The sequence below is a fragment of the Zootoca vivipara genome, chromosome 13, assembly GCF_965207765.1.
Source record: "Zootoca vivipara chromosome 13, rZooViv2.hap1.1, whole genome shotgun sequence".
Classification (NCBI taxonomy): Eukaryota; Metazoa; Chordata; class Lepidosauria; order Squamata; family Lacertidae; genus Zootoca; species Zootoca vivipara.
The window spans coordinates 35,827,186-35,849,123 of NC_142596.1; the positions used below are offsets into that span (position 1 = coordinate 35,827,186).

The following is a 21,938-nucleotide window of genomic DNA, read 5'->3' on the forward strand; positions in this document are numbered from 1 at the left end:
TTTCCCCCTTCTTTCTTTTTTAACAAATCATGTCTGCAGTACGTACAGAGGAAGGGCCCTGAACTGCTGTTGTCTATTGGTGAAGGCTGAACCGTGAATCAGGAAGTCCCCAGTTCGAATCTAGCCTCTGCCCGTCTGCCTACCAGGCAGCTTTAAGTGATATTCACCCCGTTATTGAAACCATTTGATATTTGGGGCGCTTACGCTGCAGGGTGGGCTTATTTCATTAGAGGTTTGCCAAATTGGTTGGCTGGTTGATTTCACAAGGTTTATTTATACATTACTCGATTGTAATAAAATAAAACCCCAGAGCTTATTTACAAATATAACAAATTTAAAACGGCTAAGTGTGATGATGGCGCAGCTTGCCTGCCAAAGTGTATTATTCAGTTGTGGTTTTCCCCACCCTCACCCCCATCCTCTTAGTAATATCAAGTCGACCATTTTCTTGCATAAGATAGGAACATAGGGTTGTGACCCCCTAAGTCATACTCAAGAGTGGACCCATTGCAATAGATCCAAGTTAGTTTTGTCCATTGATTTCAGTGGATCGAATAACTTGGCATTGGAGACAAGCCATAGGAAGTTGCCTTATACTGAGTCAGGCTCTTGACCCCTTTATCTCCGTTATGGTCTGGGTCTGTCCAGGATTTCAGGCAGGGGCCCCTCCCAGCCCTATCAGGAGATGCCAGAGATTGAACCCGGGACCTTCTGCATGCAAAGCAGGTTCTCTGTCACTGAGCCACAGCCCTTCCCCATCACCCTCTTCACTGCCTGTGTGTATATGTTCAGGGAGGAAGGCTGTTCCTCAATAGCAGTCTTGATCACTGGCTGCTGATAATGCACATCAGTGTCTGTGCAACTTTCCCTCAGTTGACTGCCCTTAAAAAAATGTTGGGAGATGGAGGTGTTTGTTAGCGCTGTGAAAACACCCTATCTCTAGCCCTTCAAAACCAGGAAGAGCACTGCCGTTGGGAATCCTCCTTTTGGCATTTTCTCTGCTCTGCAATTAATCTCATTTGCATGAACTAATCTGTGTGTCTGAAGCAAATGTGGCATTTCTGGATTCCTCCTTTGGTGCCTTTGTGATCTACGCTGGCCTAAGGAGAACGGGGTGTGGGGAATGGCAGCAGCTAGCGAAAGAGGTAGGGGGCTTCAAGCAAGACGAGGCGATGGTGGTTTTAGAAAGCAGGCTGAGAATTGTAGATGAATATGTTGGGCTGGCTTGGTAAATGGAGACCATAGTGATCACTGCAAGTCATGAAGCAGCTGTCACCAATCTAGCCCCCTCCACCTGCTTTGGATAGCAACTCCCATCAGCCTCAGTCAGCACAGATGTTGGCAAATGTTGGGATAAGCCATGGCAGAAGGCATGGAGTTGGGTATGGCAGATGGGAGGAGGAGATGAGGCAAATAGAGAAGAACAGGAGAGGCCTTGCAGCAGTGCAATCCTATGCAGGTCTACTCAATAAGTAAGCTTAATTGAGTATGTGTGCAGGTTTGTAGTCTTGTCAATTGATCTACTGCATTTACACGAATCTAATGTGCTATTGAATCTAATGCACACCCTAATTTTCATGACATAATTTAGCCAAAAAAGCTGCACATTACATTTGAGTTAACGTGCTATTTAGCTCAGTATTGTCCACACAATGACTGGCAGTAGTTTTTCAGGCAGGGCTCTTCCCCAGTCCTTATTTGGAGGTGCTGGGGGTTGAACCTGTGACCTTCTGCATGCAAAGCAGGTGTCCTGCCACTCAGATACAGCCCCTTCCAGCCTGAAGGAAATGATTGCATTAGATTGGTGTGGTGAGATCAAAGGCTTGTGACAGCATTGCAAACATTGTGCATGGAGATATCATGTATTCTGAGAGCCCCCCTTTCTTGCTTCTCCATAGATTTCCAGCAATTAGATTATGCTGAATGTCCACCACCCCTAACTCCTTCTGGTAGATGTTCACAAGGGGAATTCACACAATCGGAAGGCATGGAGGTGGGGAAGAGACGGTGTGACAGTGGAGGCTGGTATATCAGGGCAAGTGGAGCACTGCCCCTCTAACCTCAGCCTACCCTCAGCCAGCCCCCACCTGCCTACTCTCTGACACATTGCCAGTCCAAGGAATGGCACAGCCAACCAGCTACCTTCTCCTTAGGCCCTGGGTTGCCCCTTGTAGCACTCAGCAGGGAGGAGGGCGACAAAAGTTGCTTTGACTCTAGTTCTGGCTGTGCCTGTCATTGGCTCTGGCTCCACCTACTGTTGGCCCCTCCCCCTGTCTTCTGCCTTACCAGTTCAAGTGGGTACCACCCACCTCTGAACATGGCGAGGACGTCTTGGTGCCATGTGCCTCTGTCAACAGGGACCTGCGGCCACTGCTGGCTGCATGTACCTGTATGACATGCCTACTGCTAAAGTGGTGTGTTCAAATCCATGTTGCCATTTTTACATGCAGTTGCCTCTCCTTTCTCTCCACTGGAACTTAGATTGTAAATGCCAAGAAGAGGCTGACCTTTGTTTGCATGTTTCTCTGTACAGCACTGCACACATTAAGGGTGCTATATATAGAATCTCAGCATTGAAAAGAACCTTTTAGTAATTCTCTGTTGATACAAGAAGCCCACTCCTACAGCTTCTCTGATAGGCGGCTACCCAGCTTCTGCTTAAAAACTGATCACAAAGGTCAATCCATTGCTCTCTGTGTGTTTGCATATATTATGTTCTGCTCCTAAAGACCAGCCCTACTCCTTCATGTGTGGTGGAGGACACAATCCCTTCCCCAGTGTTGAAGCAAGATTAAGGTCCCAGTCCAGGCCACATCTGCGCCAAATATTGAAAGCACTATGCTGCCACGTTAACAGTCATGGCTTATCCCAAAGCATTCTGGGAATTGTCATTTGTTATGGGTTCTGAGAGTTGTTAGGAGACACCCTCTTCCTCTCACAGAGCTGCAGGTCCCCAAGTGCTTTAACAATCAATTCACCTTTCCCAGTGAACTCTGAGAGAAGCCCTGGCTGTTAATGTGGCACCATAGTGCTTTAAATGTATGGTGCAGATGTGACTCCGGTCAGATCCTGATCTTGGAATTGTGGGAGATGGGGGACAGGTGCCCTCTTGTCCTTTGCCTCAGTGAGTAAAAATATTTTGGGCAAGCTGTTGCTCCTAAGTGTTATATATCTTAACAGTTAAAACGTAACCCCTGAAACAGATATACACGCCTCTAGCGGTCAGAAAAGGTGATGCCACGATTTGGGCTAGAAACCTTTTTCCTAGGGGTGACCTTTAAGAGTTCTCTCAGCCCCCCTACTTATTGGGTTTGGGTTCTTCTCCCCCCCTTCTTGTCCTGTTTCCAGTCATCCTTCCGGCCCCTTCACCTCTTTCTCTGACATAAGCTTCTGCTTAGAAAGATGGCCAAGGCACGTCCAGGCTTGGTTCGTAGTGGGGCTTTTTCAGGTGTGTGCCACAGACCTTTTCTGGGGTGTGCCTGCTTGAGGTACGTTGCTTGGCACTCCCTGCATCTTGCTATCAGGGGTTCAGATGCCCGCTTGGCTGACAGGTGGGTTTAAATCCAGCAGAAGCCAAAAGTCCCACCACGCTCAAGTTCTATTCTTAGCCTCAGGATCTGTTTTCAGGACTGGCCAGCGAACGGACACGGGGGGGGGGGAAGAGCGGTGGACGCTCCCGCAGGCACCACAGAGAGCCCGTTTTGTTCCGTTCCGATGTTGCAGTGCTGCTAAAAACGTGTGCAGAAAAGATGTTGCCTCTGGCTGGGTTTACATTTGGGGCGGGATGGGGTGGGACATGCCGTGCATGGCCTGGGTGTGCTGTGTTGTGCATTTGTGCCGTGAATTGTAAAGGATATGCCCCTGCCGCTCTGTCTTCGCTTGCTTCCTGTTTCGCTTGTTGCTCTTGGGTGTCAGTTTTCCTGACTTAGTTTTCCTGTTGTTCATTCCACAGTCCAAATAAGAGGCTCTCAAGCAAGAAGGTAGCCAGGTACGCTCTGATGTTCCTTTTACTCTCCCTGCGCTTGCTCTCAAAGCCCACTCGGCGGCTTCCTTGCATGAGTCCGTTCCCCCCCCCCCACGTGTGGTGGGGATCACTCTTTCTCCTTCCACCTTCTCTTTTCAGTGACTGCATGAGGGCAGTTTCTTGTTTTTTTCAAAAAGAACATCTCCTGAGTAGTTACATCTTTCGGTGTTGCATGCTAGAAGTGCATGTTTGTGGTCTTTGTATGTTTTCTCCTTGTCCCAGAGGGCATGGATGAAGTACTCCTGGAGGCTCTAGTTATATTTTGCTTGGATTTGAGGAGTCTTGCAGTTTGGAGGTTGTCATTTTTTTTATTAGTCTGCTGGGGGCTGGGGGAGAAGGGGGACACAGTGAACCTGCATTTGCACACTGGGTACAGAGGAGGGGGCTTCTCTCCTCCCTGCAGCCTGTTTGGTTTCTATGCTGGGTGCACAGGAGGGCCGGATTGCTTGGCCTGCCCTCCATCCACCCTACTCACCAACTGACACGCTGCTCCTTGTTACCAGACTAGCACTTAAATTTGGAAGGCTACCTTCTCTCAGGGGTAAAAGCTGTAAGGCTTCTGCCCAGTGTACCTTGGGAGACTGCTTTCTCCACGTGGGGATCTCCTGTTAAAGCATCTCAGTCATCCACCAGGACGCACTTTGTCTTAATGACTATCCTCTACACATCGGTTGCAAAAAGAACAAAGTGTGAAAAAGGGCATTTTTAGGGCTTCGTCCTGCTTTCGCTCGCTCTCTTCCCCCAGCCCGCCATTATGGACTAGCATCCTGCTGCTGATTTGCCAAAATTCAACCAGAGCATGTGGATACCCATCTGCTGGTCCGCCCTTCGGGACTCATGATTAAACTATGAAAGTTGCACAAGGGGGGTGGGTGTTCTTCACTGGATTAGGTGTTGCTTTTGTTGCCATTTTGGGTCTGGGAAAAGGGGTTAGCTTTAATCAGAGTAACCCACTGAAATTAATGGACATGATGAACTTGGTTCCTTTATTTTCAATAGGTCTAATCTGACTAAAACTTAGGGGGATACATCTAAGCAGCTGAAACACCAGCAACTCCCTCCCCCAAAGTAGGTGACACACACACACACACACACACACACCCCTCCATCTGTTTTTAAATTCTATTTATTACATTTATACCCAACCTGAGCCTCTTAAGTGAAGAGAGAGAGGGGGACCATTTAAAAACTACATGGGAGGGACTACTCACACACCCCTACCCCAAGTGACACCCATGAGAGGTGCCAATGAGATTGGAGCTTTTACTTCACTTTCCTCATTTATTGGAGGGCAGGATGCAGCTCACCAACCCTCTTGCGCTAGCTGGCCAGTGGGACCAGTTTCTTTCCGTCATGCACACTGGTTGGGACAATATTGATTGCCCAGTCACCGCTGTGTCCTCCTCCTGCCACCACAGCCAGAGGTAGCTAACATGGCATCCTCCAAATAAATGCTGCTGGGCCCCAACTTCCACCAGCTCCACCTAACCTGGACTAGTGGTTAGGGATGATGGGAGCTATAGTCCAGCAACCTCTGGGTTAGGTTGGCTATCCCTGCCATATGGCCTGGCTCAGATTTAATGGGCCAACAGGAAGGAGGCTGTGCTTGCCATCTTGCAGGGCTTTTCGGATGGCATTTCTTTACCAAACTTGGCGGTATTCCTGGCTATGCCTTGTTTGCAAGAGACAGGTTTTGGCTGTGGAGGGAGATATGGAATGAGGTCCATAGCTTCCAAGCTGGCTGTATATTTTTCATGCTTTCCTTTGGTTCATCAGCAGTGTAACTTTTATTAACCACCTGTAATCTATCATTAACCACCTGTTATTAACCACCCTTCAAACACCACAATGCATTCACAGTCTCTCAGTGCATGAATTTCTGTATTAAGGCTTTGCATGGCGAGTGGGGAAGGAAGAGGTCACCTGAAGCCTGCCTCCTCCTTGTCCTTTGGGTGGAATATTGAACACCCTTTCAGTGATAAAGTGTATTACTAGTTAACAGCTGATAAATGTCTGGCCTGGGTGTCGTGTCATAAAATGATGGCCTTTGGACCACGGGGAGAAGTGTTGAAATGTAAGCAGCCTCCATGGGTGTGGGGGCATAGAATCGTAGCATTGTAGAGTTGGAAGAGACCATGAGGGTCATCTAGTCCAATCCCCTGCAATGCAGCAGTATCAACATGATGGGAGGGCCTGTTTTACCAATTTGCTCTCTGCCTCCCAGCCTGCCTCTTGGGGAACATAGAAAGCTGCCTTATGCTGAGTCGAACCCATTGGTCCACTTGGTTCAGTATGGTTCTACACCGACTGGCAGGGGCTCCCCAGGGTTTTAGGCAGAGAGGTTTCCTGCCCCGTACCTGAAGATGTGGGGATTCAGCCTGGAAACTTCTGCATGCAAGGCAGGTGCTGGCCCCTGAGCTACAGCCCTTCGCATGAAGTAGATTAGACTGAAATACAGCCTCTTGCCCAAGGCTGTCTAATAGGCTTTAGAGTGGGTGAGGATTTGAATGTAGGATTCCCAGATGCACACAGGCCACTCCAGCAATTTATCCTGGGACACCCAGCCTGCTAAGTATATATGCTGCAGTGTTGAGCCACGGTCCTTCCTCTTTCATGTTCTTTATTGCTCTTGAGCATGTGTTTTATCTCGCTGCCATGAAGATCTGAAAGAAATTAAGTGGGAGAAAGTCAGATCTTAATCATCTCATATTCCAAAGAGCAAAGGAGAAAAGGTGTGTAAGTGTGGGTACCTGGTAATACGCTATTGTTCTCTTTGCCACCCCACAAAGGTGCCAGACACCCTTGCTCAGCTTAGAGGACTATCGAGGGATCCTGTGGGTGGGCAGGCAGTAGCCTGTGAAACAGAAGTGTTTGGTTTTTTTTTAATTGAGAAGTTCAACTCTGGTAGTCAGACAGGGCTTCTGAACTGCACTTGATGATGGAATCCCCTGCAGGAAGGGCAAGGAGCAAGGTGGAAATGTTAACCCATGCACAACTGTGCTAGTTTGGTGTTCTCCTCTGTGATGATGGTCCTTCTAATTGTCTTCTTGCTTTGGATTGGCCTGGTCTGTCTTCGTTACAGGCACCTTCACCAGACAGGAACCCTCCCTCTGGATGTCATGGAGGAACCCTTCCGGAACAACACCGAATGCCTGGAAGAGGACATCACTGATAAGGTGGGTGTGTTTTACAGCTGGAAAGCATTACTGTGTGGAAGCAAATGCTTTCTTCTCTCTCTGTCTGTCTCTCTGTTAAAGATCTGGCTATGTGTCTCCTGATCAGGAGGAGACTAACACAGACCAGTGACTCATACAGAGAGGCAGCAGACACCCTCCTCCCATAAGGGTGTAATGCTGCTGCAGTACTGCTCCAGACAATTTCGGGCTCCCAACTCCCACCAGCCCCAGCCTGCATGGCCACTGGGATGCTTTACTTTTTATGTGTTTAGAAAATTTTCTAACCCATCCTCTATTAAAGGCCACAGGTTCCCTATCCATGATTACAAGAAGGCCACCCCCCACTTTCCCAGCTGCTGCTGCTGCTGCTGTAGACCACTGGCTTAGGATATGCAAGTGTCCAGCACCTTAAGGGTTTTGAAACAGCAGCCCTGAGCATTGACTCAAAGAAGGAGCATTCTATTTTTAAATCTCTCCCAAAAGGTGAGGCTTTGGGTATTACAGACTAAGGAGCCCGAGGATGATAATATGATGTTAAGCAAAGGACCATGAAGTGCGGATGAAACAAAGTGTACAACTGGTTAGAGCTGCTTGCTCTTGAATTGGACCAAAACCTCTGGCTTCAGACTGGCTTTCATGCCCTATGGGTGAAGCAGGAAGGACAGGCCTTTTAATGCTTTACTCTCACTGCTCCTTCTGCAGGTGATCTTCCTAGAGAAAAGAGTGACAGAGCTGGAAAAGGACACGGTGGCAAATGGGGAGCAGCACAGCCGCTTAAAGCAGGAAAACCTACAGCTGGTGCACAGGTAAAAAGCGGGTGGGAGGGAGGTTGGGCTTGCATGACAGGTGTCAGCTTTGAGACGAGCCTGTCTCTGTGTTCAGAAATGGCATGTGACACAGTTGTGTGGAATGACAGGGCTTGAGACACCGTCCTATCAATTGTTAGTAGAATTTACTTTATCATGCTCTGTTATTTAGCTGGCGGAGACAATGAAAAAGAGGAGAACTGGTTCTGGTTTGGGGTGTATAAAAGCATCAAGGTCAACTCACTGTTCTATTTTCCTCTATACTCAGTATAATTTTTCTCTTTTATTTAGTTATTGTGGTTCACTATTTTGGTAAGGCCTGTTAGGGTCCATGACAGCTATAGAAGTTGATCAACTTATAAAGCAGGGGACCCCTGGTTTAAACAAAGAAATTAGGCCAATGCTCAGATCTTTGGGTGGGGGATATGATTCAGCCAATATTGTGAGGATAGGGTGTGCAGTTTGTGGATTTCATTATGGGCCTCATGCTTCCCCTCCATGCCCCAGTAATTTGGGTGTGGTGTGCATGTGTGCCATTTCAAATAGAATACTTCCTATTTATTTAAGCACAATTTCTGTGTTTCTAAGCATTTACAAAGAACTACCTGAAATAGTAAGCAAATAATATTGATAGTAAAAACAAACTTAATGTAGTATTTTGTCTGAAATGACCCCTATACCAAATGTTTTTTTCCTTCATTTGTGTGTATAATGCGTTTTCGCCTAAACAGTTGTGCTCCAGGGGGAGTTGCCCTGTGGAGTGTCAGCCACTGAACTCCACAACCTTTCTGTGTCTCCACAGAGCGAATGCCCTGGAGGAGCAGCTGAAAGAGCAGGAGCTGAAATCGGATGAGGTCCTCATGGATGAAATTCGGAAACAGCGGGAGCTGCTGAGCAAGATGGAGCGGGAGAAGAGCATTGAGATCGAGAACCTCCAAGCCCGGTATGGTTGGGAAATGCATGGAGACTCTGCTTAGGCACATCCTTACTCGGGGTCATCCAGTTACATTCACTGGCGGAAAATTCAGCACATAAAAAAGGAAGCCCTTAGTCGTACAACATATAGTTAACATGTGTTGTTGTTGGTGGTGGGGGGCTGCATTCCTCTTTGGAAAGCCTTCCAGGGGTTCACATGCCCAGGGGTGGTTGGGACAAGAGCTAAAGGTGGGCAGAGCAACAGATGTAAATTTTAGGCTTTGTACAGTTATTTACACTCTCACACACGTCTCTATTCTCCATCCAGGCAAGCGAGAAGCAAGATCAGGGTTCAAGGGCACATGAGGCCAGCCAAGGCCAGTGAGGGGTGTGGCCTGGGGAGAGTCACAAGGGCCAGGCAGAGAGGCCTCCTGCTTGCAGGGATGGCAATACATTTCCAAGCTTATGCTTGTTTCTGTGAACTGCAGGATACAACAGCTGGATGATGAGAATGGCGAACTTCGGTCCTGCGTCCCTTGCCTGAGAGCCAATATTGAGAGGCTAGAGGAGGTGAGGTGCCTCTGCCGGGCAGAGATTTCTGTAATATGCCTCTGTGTACCTGGACCAGAACTTCTCAGCGGTAAAGAAAAATGCATATGGCTCTATGTTTCAGTGACACAGCATTAATTATCCCACCGTGACTCAGCATCCTTGCCTTCACAGCAAGCTGTGCTCAGTTTGCTCTTGCCAGAGGTGCTTTGCACCAGCTTTAGGTCATGCACTTATGCAAATCTCTGATTATTTGCCTCCCCTGATGTCAAATACTAGCCTTTCTATGAATGCGAGCCTAGGCTGCCTTGTAACTTCAAACCTGTCACTTTCAGACTCCAATCCTTATGTTTACTTACCTTGTAGTAAACCCCACTGAATATAGCAGGGATTTCTTTGGAGTAAATATGCATAGAAATGTATGATGTATCTCATGTGGTTTGCTATAGCGGTTATCCTAAGACAGGCATCCCCAAACTGCGGCCCTCCAGATGTTTTGGCCTACAACTCCCATGATCCCTAGCTAACAGGACCAGTGGTCGGGGAAGATGGGGATTGTAGTCCAAAACATCTGGAGGGCCGAAGTTTGGGAATGCCTGTCCTAAGATTTCTCTTTCTCTCATATGATCAGGAGGAAGGGTAAATTGGAGGGATTGTGATTAGATTTTGGCTTAATTTTTGCAGGGGCAAGGGGTGGGTCACCTGTAATCCAAGATACAAAACATAGTCCAAGTGAGTGAGACTTTTATTTTGGGATGCAGGCTACAAGTGTTCAGCTCCTTCAGATGGAAGGGAAGGGAAGGGAAGGAGAGGAAAGGAGAGAAGGGAATTTTGTAGCTGGTAATTGGTGATTTTCAAGTAGAGTTTGTATCCAAGTACAGGGTGAGTCTTTTAAAAGAGGCCCAGTGGAACATGTGTACTCTGTATCCATGGAGCCTCTTTAAAGGACTCACCCTGTATATACTGTAACTGGGCAATTAACATTGTATATGAATTCTATAATTTTATACAAAATGGGCAATATGTGAGATTTTGCACAGATGGATTTCCCTTGGTATCAAAACCAGACGTTCTGACACCTTGTTTCAAATGTTAGCTAATAGTATATACCTTCAGTTTTTGTCCTTTTAACTTGAGAACAATGGTTTCTGGATGATATATTTTTTTAAAAGAAAGGTTCCATGTTTAGAAATCTACACTTTTATTTGTTCTGTGATTTTCAATCAAAGAGGCTATTTTTGTCCTGCTTTTTGGAAGCTTAATTTTGCTGCATTGTTGAATACTCTTAGGGTATTGAGTTGCAGTTAGGCTTCTAGTTGCTAATTGTTACTGGGAGCAAATAATTGTTTTGGTTAGATATTGAAAACTGGTAGCTATTCCATCAAGCATATCTGGTCAACATTTTAGAGAATGCTGAAAAAGACAAGCTGATAGTTGTGGTAAGAACTCATCTCAGCAAGTTCTTTGCCGCTAGCTAGAAACTTAATAGAAGAAGAAGTTGTCACTTTATTCTACCCTGTTTCTCATATTTTAAGACATACCCATAAAATAAGCCATAGCAGGATTTTTAAGCATTCAAGGAATATAAGCCATACCCCGAAAATAAGGCATAGTGATAGGCGCAGCAGCAATGCCGGCCGCGGCAGGAGGAGGAGGAAAAAAATAAGACATCCCTTGAAAATAAGCCATAGTGTGTTTTTTTAAGGAAAAAATAAATATAAGACGTGTCTTATAATATGAGAAACACGGTACTTAATAAGACATCAGTTTCTATAAATCTTTAATGAGGGTTATGAAGACCAAGAGCATACAACAATCTCGTAAAGCAGTCCAGTGTTACCTTCATATTACAGATGTGGGTGGGGTGACAAAGCTGAGAGGAAGAGATGCCTAAGGCCCTCTATTACATCCATGTTTGGCCAAGGGGTCTCCCACTTTTGCTGACCCTATGAGGAGAGTTTCAAGCAGCATCCATAATAATAAAACCCAACCCATCACATGTGTTACCTTGTGCATTTCTAACCCCTTTGCCTCGCTTAAAGCAGGTTTCTTATGTTCCTTGCTTGTTGCCATCCTGCCCTCTAGTGGCAGGCCAATGTTTTTAGTTGCCAACACAAATTCTGACATGGCTGGCTGTGGGCTCCTCCTCAAGTCTGCTCTCAGCATCATGAACTGCTTGTGGACAGTGTGTCAGCTCAAACAGCCCTGAATTGGATACCAATGTTGTGTATTTTGGGATACAGGGATATTAACTGAGCTTGGTAGCAATCAGTCCTGCAGTGTCCCTTTTCCAAGTGAATGAAGGCATTGGGTCTTGCTAGACTTCAGATGTGCTTGGAAGAGGCGAGAGTGTTGGGAGGGTCACAGTTTCATTTCCCTGGCTTTCTTTCAGGAGAAGCAGAAGTTGCTAGACGAGATAGAAGACCTCACAATGCAGCTCAATGAGGAGCAGGAGAACAAGAAGAAGTTGGGAGACAAGCTGACCCACGAGAGGCACCAGTTCCAAAAGGACAAGGAATCTACCCAGGAGGTGAGCAGAGTCTGCTGGCTTCCAGAGGGGGACTGCACCATGGGGCACTCCCTTCCATCCAGCCTCATCCCCACCCCCAGATATCTCACTCTTCTTCTGACTAGATTATTTGTATTTATTAAATTTGTATACAGTACATTGTTATCAGTACCGAGGCATTTGTGCCTTTTGCCTTGCACACCTAGTGCACCAGACCATTTACCCCCTTGCACTAAAGAGTCGCTCTGTATGGGCTAGTGCTCTTGGGCGATAGTCCTCCAAGTAAAGCTTGGAGGCCTCCCTTGCCTTGCAGTTGATCGAGGACCTCAGGAAACAGCTGGAGCACCTGCAGCTCTTCAAGCTGGAAGCAGAACAGCGAAGGGGCAGGAGCAGCAGCATAGGCCTCCAGGAATACAACAGCCGGACGCGGGAGACAGAACTGGAGCAAGAGATCAGGCGGCTCAAGCAGGTACTTGAGCTTCCCTTACAAACTTCCTTGTGATTGTGTGTTCACTGGCCCAGTGGTGGTGGTGGTGGGGTCTTCCAACTGGTAGCAAAGCCATGGCCTGCTTTTGGCCATAGCTGGATTGGGCACTGGGAGGAGAGAGCATTGTGGGTCTCAGTGTAGCTCTACTGGCCCTGCATTTGAGAGACTGGTTCAAACTAAATGCAAGAGGATGCTTTAAAAAATGTGCTGGCTGGAACAACTAAAGGTCAGGTGTTGGGCGGAGAGAAGTCAAACTAAATGGGCAAGTTTATAACTAAACTGTTGTATCTTTGGTTCTTAAACCATTATTGTGCCCTTAGGATTTGGTATGTTGGCTAAGCAGAACGATTGTGCACTCATTAATCATATACACTTCTCCTAGTGGTATGCTAAAATAATCATTCCAGGGCACATTATACTTAAACTTAGATCTTCTGCCATTTACAGATCTTTTACAGATTGTAGGTGCCAAGTAATGCCATCCACATATTTGCAGAGCATATCTAGATGGTCAGCTTCTTTATAAGGCATCCCACTGCAGGATCAAAAATGCATTTACTACATTAAAGATATAGCTTGCTATTTATTCTGCAGACTCGGGGGAATATTTTTTGTCAAGCTTTATTTTATATTACCTGGATGAAGCATGTCAGGATGTTGTGGGCACAGTTGTTATTGGAGAACCAATTTTATATTACTTATATGGTGGGCATTGTGACAGCTGCCAGGAAATTATGACCATGCATCTGAATTAATTTTATAATCATTTTTAATTCAGCTGAGGTTTATGAAGTCATATCCAATGCACTCGTGCAGCAGACTTGCATGCGCTCAGTGCAGTTTTCTCTTCCTGTCCTCTCTTCTACAGCACCCCATGTGTCATCAAAATCTGCTCTGGGGGGTTGGGGGACGCACGAGGGGAGGAGAGAAAGAGCCCCATCGCACAGGCAAATCAATGCACGGGGAGCATTAGATAGAACTCATGGCACATATGTTTTAGTTTTGAATGATATTTATGTGTGCTGTCAGTTTGTGGCATGAATGGATGTGAGGTTTGCAAAGGCTACATGAAAGTGTATCACAAAGACCGCCAGTCAGAATTCTGAACTGGGTGGTGGGCATCTGCAGTAAGACAGCTTCACACATTTGTTCATAGTGGAAGGAGCTGGTAGTGATAACAGTTGCAACATTTTGGGTTTCTTTTTGCCAACAGGATAACCGAAACTTGAAGGAACAGAATGATGAGCTGAATGGGCAGATCATAAACCTCAGTATTCAAGGCGCCAAGAACCTCTTCTCTGCTTCCTTCTCTGAATCTCTGGCTGCAGAAATCAGCTCCGTCTCCAGAGATGAGGTACTGTAGGAGGGTCTGCGGGAGACTCTGGGTACCACTTTCCTGTCAGCAGTACTGTAAAGGTGAAATTAAATTCATATGAAATGGAAATCAAAAGTATGGTGGTAAAATTTTGCAGTCAGAACTCAAACCTTTCAAAACTTTGGGTTTTTTAAGGAAGACTAAGGACTTAAATCTTTTCGGAACAAATAATCAAATGCAACAGTGTTCTTCATAATGCTGAGTTTTCGCTGTTGATGCTGCACTGAAGTGCTGTGCCTACATGGAACTTGGCAGGTATGAATCCTGATGAGACAGAAACTGTATTTCTTCCCCCCTCAAAAACAAACAAAAGTTTCTGGCCTTTAGGAAGTTGAAAAGTATTTATTCCAGTGAGAAAATGGAAGTTAGACCAGAATCTTTAAATTTTAATTTGTGGACCACCCTTCTGCAGTACTCTCCTTGTCACTTACAACCCACTGTAATGACAAAATAGGTATATGGGGGTGGGGATTGTGCCATTTTTGTGCTTTTATTATTATTTCTCACTCTGAATATGGTTTTATTGATGCATTTTAAGAGTTGTAAGGTGCCCCGAGGGGTCTTAAATCAGAAAATATAAAAGCTGTATTTTGTGAGTGAAAGCTGATCAGTAAAAAACAGTTCAGTAAATAGTCATGTAAGTTCTCTCTGGAAGAGGCAATATTAGAGTGGTACATAAAGCAGTTACCCTGGAATTCATTTCAAAATCTTTCCCTAATAACCATGTAAAATTGGGGTGCAGGTGGGCCTCACTCTGTATATTTAGTTGTAAGGGATGTCAGTTTAAGACAACACACAACTGAAGATGTCACCCAGCTTTAAAATCCACTGAAGGAAACAGTGAGAAGCATGAAGGGAGATGGAACGAGCAGCTGCTACTTTGTGCTTGGTATGTTCCATCGAAGGTGCAAGAACAAGCTCTGGATTGATTCCACTGAGATTCCATTAGGAAGGACTATTGGTAATGGTTTGCTGCTCTTGTATTTGGGAGCTTTTTTCTGCACAGAAACATAGGAAGCTCCTTTATACTCGGTCCATCTAGCCAAGTAGTGTCTACGTTGACTGGCAGCAGCTCTCCAGGGTTTCAAGTGGGATTCTCTCCCAGCCCTGTCTGGAGATGCTGGGGATTGGGACCTTCTGCATGCAAAGCAGATGCCCTACCACTGCGCTATGGCCCTCTGTGCAGCAGTTCATCACTGTACTTTGCCTTTGGACAAGCTGTTCCAGCCCAGAGTTGGCCAACTCAGAATAACAGCCTTCATGTAACAAGTTTCCCTTTTCTTCTTCCCCCCTGCAGCTAATGGAGGCGATTCAGAAGCAAGAAGAGATCAATTTCCGGCTCCAGGACTACATTGACCGGATCATTGTGGCCATCATGGAAACCAACCCATCCATCCTGGAGGTCAAGTAGGAAGCTGAGAACTGCGGTCCTGAGTGACACTTGGGTGCAGTGCATTTGCTGCTCTTGAGGAGATGCTGGCAAGTCTTGGCTCTTCTGCAAAGAAGGCGCGGGAAGCCTCACGTCATGAAATTGGTTAGGTGGTGGAACCTGGTGGACTTGTGGGAGAGAGAGGTGGCTATTGAGCCTGGCCGCGCTGACTCCAGTGGGTTTTTGAGCCCTTGTGATTCGCGAGGGTTGGATGGGGGTGGGCAAAAGGAAAGCTGGAGGGGGGGAAAGGCGCTGAACACAGCGAGAAAAGGGGGTGGGGGAATGGGAACGCACACCAGTAGCCTGCCGTGCTGGGCTGCAACTTGAAACCCTCTTCCTGTAAGCTTAAAACCCTGCCTTGCACACGCAAAGGGGAGAGAAAAAAGGTCCAAATCTCTCTTGCCCCGCAGCAGCCATCACAGGGGAGATGAAGAAGAGGAGAAGTTCTCCACTGCCTCCCTCCCTCCCTCCCTCCCTTGCCTTGCCTTGCCCACCCCATCCTTCCTGAAAACTCACTGGGAGACACATCAGTTGCACTCTGCAGCATCTCCCTTCTTGAAGCTGTGGGCGCCCTCCAAGAGGGGTCAAGGCCACAAGACACGTGGATGACTTTTATCACTGAACCAGTGGAAGGGGAGAAAAGGGCCCTTACCTGGTCTGAAAGTTTTAGTCTCTCTAGTTTGCTGAAGCATCCCCCTGTTGCACCCAGCAAAATATTTGAGGGAGGGGGTTTGCGTGTAGTTTGTGTGATCCTTTCAACCCCTTTCCTTTGGCAAGCTGCCTTAAAAAAACATGGCTGGCTTGTTTCCCATCAGAGGTTGCAGGGAGGTGAACAGGTTCTGGCAGGTGGAAAAACAGGAGAGGGGCTTTCTGGCATTATAGTTTTTAAAAATAATTGCCTACTTGACACCCTCTGCTTGAAGACCTAGTCACAGCTGATGGCTATTCTGCAGGCCAGCTGCCCACCAGGTGATGTGGTTGGTCTGCTGGAGGCACCAGGGGTGGGGATGCTCAGCTGATGATACTTCAGTAGTGGAGGCAGAGCTGTTCTTCCCCTCAGGTGCAGCAGCAGCCACATCCATTCACTTTCACTGCACACCTTTATTTTCACAGCAGTTTGGTTACTTTAAGACAGGAATGGAAACTTTTTTTGCGGGCAGGGGGAGAGGAGATTTCAGGTACTTCAGACAGAGAAGCAAGCTGTTCAGCTGCTGACATAGCCATGTCTTTGCTGCACAGAATATTCCATTAACCAAGAATGAAACTTATGCCATCATATCCATACCAAGAGTCAATTCTAAAATGGTTAAAGCTGGCAGGATTTGTTTGCTTCATTTTGCATAACTTTTGGGACAGGATGAGAGAGATGGATGTGTTGCAACTTAATCCTCCCTTCCTTCTTCTCTTCTCCTCCTCTCTAAGCCCAATTGGAAGAAAAAGCATATGTTCCCTACCTCCCCATCCCAAATTTTATAGGAAAAGGTTGGTTTTTCCCATACCTAAAAGGTATGCTGTCTCCACAGAACTAGAAGGTTAAGTTGTTCTATATATATATATATTTTAAAATCTGGCCCTGTGGGTTGGTTTTAAATCATGTTTTGCTTGGGGGTTTCTCTTTTTAATGGCACAACTAGGGAACAGGGAAGGTGGAGTGTAAATCTATTGTTGATGGATCCTGCTGCTTTGCACATAGAAAACATTCAGGACCTCCTAAGAAGGGGCACTGATTGGCCATTGCCTAGGACACCCAGCGAAGGTTTGGTTCTGGGATGGAGCTGAGAGTTCTGAGTTTTTTCTGGGTGTCTCTCTCTCCCTCTCCCTCTCCCTCTCCCTCTCCCTCTCCCTCTTAGATCTCTCCGCCCTCTCTTAAAGCACACACATTTAGGCACAAGGTATGTAGCGGTACCCCACATACTTGCCTGAGCCATCTAAGCATCTGGCTCTCATGGAGAGCAGAAGTGGGCAGTGACAGTTGACATATCTCCTTCCTCCTGGAAAACATAAAGTGCTTGAGTTCTCAACCCCTGATGTACAGGGAAAGCAACAATCCTATTCTGTTTTTTTTTTAATTAAAAAATGCACCAAAGTGAGCGTCCCAATCCAAGGTCACTGGGTTTTGCTCCTATTGAGCTCAATTGCATTTACCAGGTTCCCAGGATGAATTGCAGCACCATGGCCAGATTATGTGGAACTATTTTTTTGTATTATTATAATCAGTGGGTTCATGCTCTATAATTTCTAGCTAGATCAAGTGTGGGGGTGAGGAACACAGGGACAAAAAATGTGGAAGTGTTTGCTTTTCCACCTGGACAGTGATTCTTTGAGCTCAAACACCCACCTTCACATTTATCCCCTTGTTGTGCCCACTCAACCACCCCTGAAATCTGGAGAAAGAATCCACGTATTGTACATTTCCAATGGACTCTTGGGTGTAAATCAGTGTATACTTGGAAAAGGAAGGCTTTTCTTTTTCTTTTTCTACCTTGTAGAGTTAGGTATTTTTATAGATTGATGGCTGATCAATTTTTTAATACTTAAAAAAAAGAGAGCAACGTATCTGTGTATACATACACACACACACACACACACTCACGCACGCACACATATATATATGTATAATGTACAAATCTATAAATAAGCAGATCTGCCTTTCTTGACTTGGGCATCTACGCCCACGATAACACACACACACTCCTCTCCCAGCCCTCCCGGTTGATCACAAAGAGGTACTGTAATGTAAATAGTCACAGGAGGGGGAAAATTATAATAATAAACCAACAAAAGTGAAGCACTGGCTTGCACACTGCTTTAATTTCCTGCGGAAACCTGTTCTTCCCTGCTGGTATGTGAAGGAACTTCCAGAAAGAGGCGAACAGTATTTGTCTTAACGGGTGTACTGACTCTTGTCTGATTAAAAGCTGTTACCGTCTCTTTGCTGGAGACCAGTCTCTCTCTGTCTCAGTTTTTGTTCTCTTTTGTGTTGCAATGCACCAGGGAAATATGGAAATAATAAGAGGTGGGGGGTGGGACTCCTGTTGGGAGCATCAGGCTATGTGGGTGTGTCTTCATGTGGGCGTTGCAGGATTTGGCTGCAGGATATTAACCAGAGGTTGTTAGTCAAACATGCCCCTGGAAGTGCCACATGTGCATTTGTATGTGATTATAATAAAACACACATCACCACACAGGGTGATTCATTCTGATACATTCATCTGCATTCAAGCCAGGATGTTGAGATATATATACACACACATGAGCAAGTTCTTCATGTAGAGAATTTTGTACATTTGGTGGGGATATTTGATGGTTTCTCCGGTACTGAGCATATTCACACAACAGACACACTTCCCTAAGGTATTAACAGAGGCCTAACATAAGTTCCGAGAAGTGATTTGAAAACTCATGTTAAAAAGATAGTTAGGTAGGTATCTGACGAAGTGTGCATGCACACAAAAGCTCATACCAAAATAAAAACTTAGTTGGTCTTTAAGGTGCTACTGAAGGATTTTTTTTTATTTTGTTAAAAAAGATACTTAACCTCATAGTCAATGCTCTCCTGATCATGCAAGGCTGATGACACTTCTCTTGTTCTGGCACTAGATGGCATCAAAGAGCTGCTGGAATTTGGGTGCTAGCTCACTGCAGAATGTCTGGGAGAAGGTATGGGGGGAACTCCTCAGTTGAGTAGCTGACAGTGAGTACTGGGCCAGCTAGAGTTGGTGGTGGAGGTAAATTTTGCATGCACCTTACCAGTGTCTCCAAGTACAGCCTTTCAGTTTCCCTATGTGTGTGACATCCATTCTCTTGTATGGGAGAAAGCAAAGTGGTGCATTTAGTGGCACTACTGGGCTTCATCTGCCCCCTTCCCTTGATGGAGAGTGGCCACTTGTGCATTGCCAAACATGACATGTCCTATTTTATGTTACAGATGCACATTTAGAAATAATCACTATATTTAATTATCCAGAAGAGACTACTACTTACCATACTGGAGAAGACGAACAGCAAGTGACCTGTGTGCCTTCTTACCTGCTGTCCAGGTGCTCATGGCTGATGGGCAACTTCAATCCTCCTCCTCCCTGGTTCTCCCCCTTTTTGGTTCTTCATCTTTAACTGGACAGCCTCTGTAAAGTAGAACACATGCTCACACTGAGGCTACTCCTATTTGCATAGCCTCTCCCTGGGCCTTATTTGGTTGTGACAGTTATAAGAACTGGGCATTTTATATAGATTGACTGTGAATCTCATATTATTTGTTTGTTTGTTTATATCCCACTTTATCCAAGGAACTCAAATTGGTCAACGTGGTTCTCCCCCTTCTCATTTAATCCCCACAGCAATCCTGTAAGGTAGGGTTAGGCTGAGAGGCAGTGACTGGCTCAAGGTAACACAGTGAGCTTTATGTCTGTGTGGAGATTTGAACTCTGATTTCCCAGGTCCTAGATTTAGGTAGGTAGCCATGTTGGCCTGACACAGTAGAAATAGATATATAAATAAAACAATTGTCCAGTAGCACCTTAGAGACCAACTAAGTTTGTTCTTGGTGTGAGCTTTCATGTGCATGCACACTTCTTCAGATACACTGAAACAGAAGTCACCAGGCCCTTATATATAGTGAGAGGGTGGGGAGGGGTATTACTCAGAAGGGTGGTGGGAATGGGTGATTGGCTGATAGGTGTGGTAAACCTGTGGACAACTGTTAACGTCTGCCAGGTCCTAGTCCGACACACGAAGCACTACACCATGTTGGTTTTACAAATTCCCCAAATGGCTTATACTTCTGTGTCTTTGGACCCTGTGGAGCAAACTACTTCACTTTTAAATAAAGAAACCTCTCTTGTCATGGTTGCCCTTGAAACATTGTCCTATCCCTGTTTTAGTACTTATTTTTTAAAGCCTTTCTACTCTGCCTGTCTGCCAAGACAGACCCTCGAGGCAACTTACTATCACCCGAAATGATCTACAGTAAAATCTCACAAAGATATAAACAAAATGCTTAGTTCGAAGCAGCAACGAAACAGCAGTTCCCTCATGCTAGCTTGCAAAGGCCGATGCAGATAAATACATTTTAATCTTAATACCAGAAACCACAGGAGCGGAGAGTGGTGTGGTACTTAGGTCCTGGTTGTGGGCCTGCCATGGGCATCTGCTTAGCCAGGATGCTGGACTAGATGGACCACTGGCCTGATCCAGCAGGGCTCTGCTTATGTTCTTAAGCTCTCACAGTGAAGGGGAAAGAATTCACTTAAACATCGCTTTCAGAATGGGACAAGAGATAGATGACCAATGACCCTGGCTCCTTGCAATGTGTAGAGCAGAGGAATAAGATGAGGTTCAGGCTATTTCCTTGGGGGTACCTTATTTGGGCCCCTTCTAGCTGAGACCAAGCCTATTACCTTCCTCTGACTCAGACACACAGACAAGCTTCTCCAGGGAGCCCACCACACTTCAGGTCTGGACAGCCTGCATAAGGCTGATGTTAAAATAACTGAACTGACTTCCTGTCTGCAAGTGGGCCAGTTTCAAGGTACTAGTGTGCAAAGCCCTGCACAACTTAGGCCTAGGGTCATTTAAGGACTGTCTTACTCTGTACACCCCAGGTCGATCCCTGAGCACCATTAGTGGTTGCCTATGGGCCAGAAGCATGACTCATACCCAAGTAAAGTCACACATTCAGTGTTGTGGGCCTATGGAATTCCCTCCTACAAGACAGGCACCGGCCCTACTGAGTTTCAGATGTCTGGTCAAAACTTACATTTCAGGAGTCCTTTGCCCTCTTGAGTCCTCCTCAGATGTTTTACTTTAAAAAAGAGAGAGACTTTTTAAATTTTGCAGGTTTGTTTTAAATTCTGCATATTGTATATTGTTGTGAACTGATTTGAGACCCATGTGGTGAAAATAAACAAATGTGTTTGTTTTTTAAAAAAATAAACAAATGAGGCAACATTGCCTAGAGCTGCCTTAGCAGGACCCCTTGGAGCTGTCCAAGGTCCTGCTCTTGTCTACCCTGATCATTTGTCCAGTGAGCTTCAAGCTCCCATGGAACAGGACACCGGAGTGGGGTCTTAAAGGTAAAGGGACCCCTGACCATTAGGTCCAGTTGCGGACGACTCTGGGGTTGCGGCGAACCAGAACAGCGCACAAAAACGCTGTTTACCTTACCGCCGGAGCAGTACCAATTTACCTACTTGCCCTTTGACGTGCTTTCGAACTACTAGGTTGGCAGGGGCAGGGACCGAACAACGGGAGCTCACCCCGCCACGGGGATTTGAACCGCCGACCTTCTGATCAGCAAGCCCCACAGCGCCACCCACGTCCCTTTTGGAGTGGGGTCTTACTCTGCCTCAACTTTTGTGTTAACCATACTTGTTTACCATGCTCGGCACTGTCTGTTCACCTGTGTCTAACATACATAGCAAGACCATGACCAGGGGAGGGACGACAGCTGGGAGGAGCGCAGAAAGAAGAAATGCCATGGCACATGTGCATCAGAACAAGAAGAGGCCTTCATCTGCCCCAGCTGCCACAAAACAGGTCTCTCCCATAGCGGTCACTGTGGCCACAGCAGGCATTGTAACTCTCCAGTGGTTTGGCTTTATCCCTGAAGGCACACTCTTCTATTGCCTCCTGAGACAGATGGATGCCAGAATGCCATTCTTTTCTTGATT

At 46.2% G+C, this 21,938-nt stretch overlaps 1 protein-coding gene and 1 long non-coding RNA gene across 14 annotated transcripts in view; one reads left to right on the top strand and one right to left on the bottom strand.

The window, feature by feature from the left end:
* The window catches only part of RAB11FIP3 (RAB11 family interacting protein 3), a 98,621-nt gene extending 80,401 nt beyond the window's left edge, over window positions 1-18,220 (top strand). For 11 of the 13 annotated variants that reach the window (XM_035131071.3, XM_088657023.1, XM_088657025.1 and 8 more), the window contains 9 exons: window positions 3,953-3,988; window positions 7,107-7,200; window positions 7,903-8,006; window positions 8,809-8,949; window positions 9,410-9,491; window positions 11,863-12,000; window positions 12,293-12,448; window positions 13,680-13,820; window positions 15,139-18,220. In XM_035131071.3, coding sequence (XP_034986962.2) covers window positions 3,953-3,988; window positions 7,107-7,200; window positions 7,903-8,006; window positions 8,809-8,949; window positions 9,410-9,491; window positions 11,863-12,000; window positions 12,293-12,448; window positions 13,680-13,820; window positions 15,139-15,252 — 1,006 coding nt within the window. In that variant the 3' untranslated portion in view covers window positions 15,253-18,220. The remainder of the gene's footprint in view (window positions 1-3,952; window positions 3,989-7,106; window positions 7,201-7,902; window positions 8,007-8,808; window positions 8,950-9,409; window positions 9,492-11,862; window positions 12,001-12,292; window positions 12,449-13,679; window positions 13,821-15,138) is intronic. The other 2 variants (XM_088657022.1, XM_035131069.3) reach the window with 1 other exon arrangement.
* On the bottom strand, window positions 13,222-21,106 carry LOC148683689 (uncharacterized). The gene is made up of 3 exons (XR_015946860.1): window positions 21,026-21,106; window positions 19,300-19,394; window positions 13,222-13,874 (listed from the first exon to the last, which is right to left on the bottom strand). It is a non-coding gene; the product is annotated as an uncharacterized LOC148683689 (long non-coding RNA).
* Window positions 21,107-21,938: the final 832 nt, after the last annotated feature.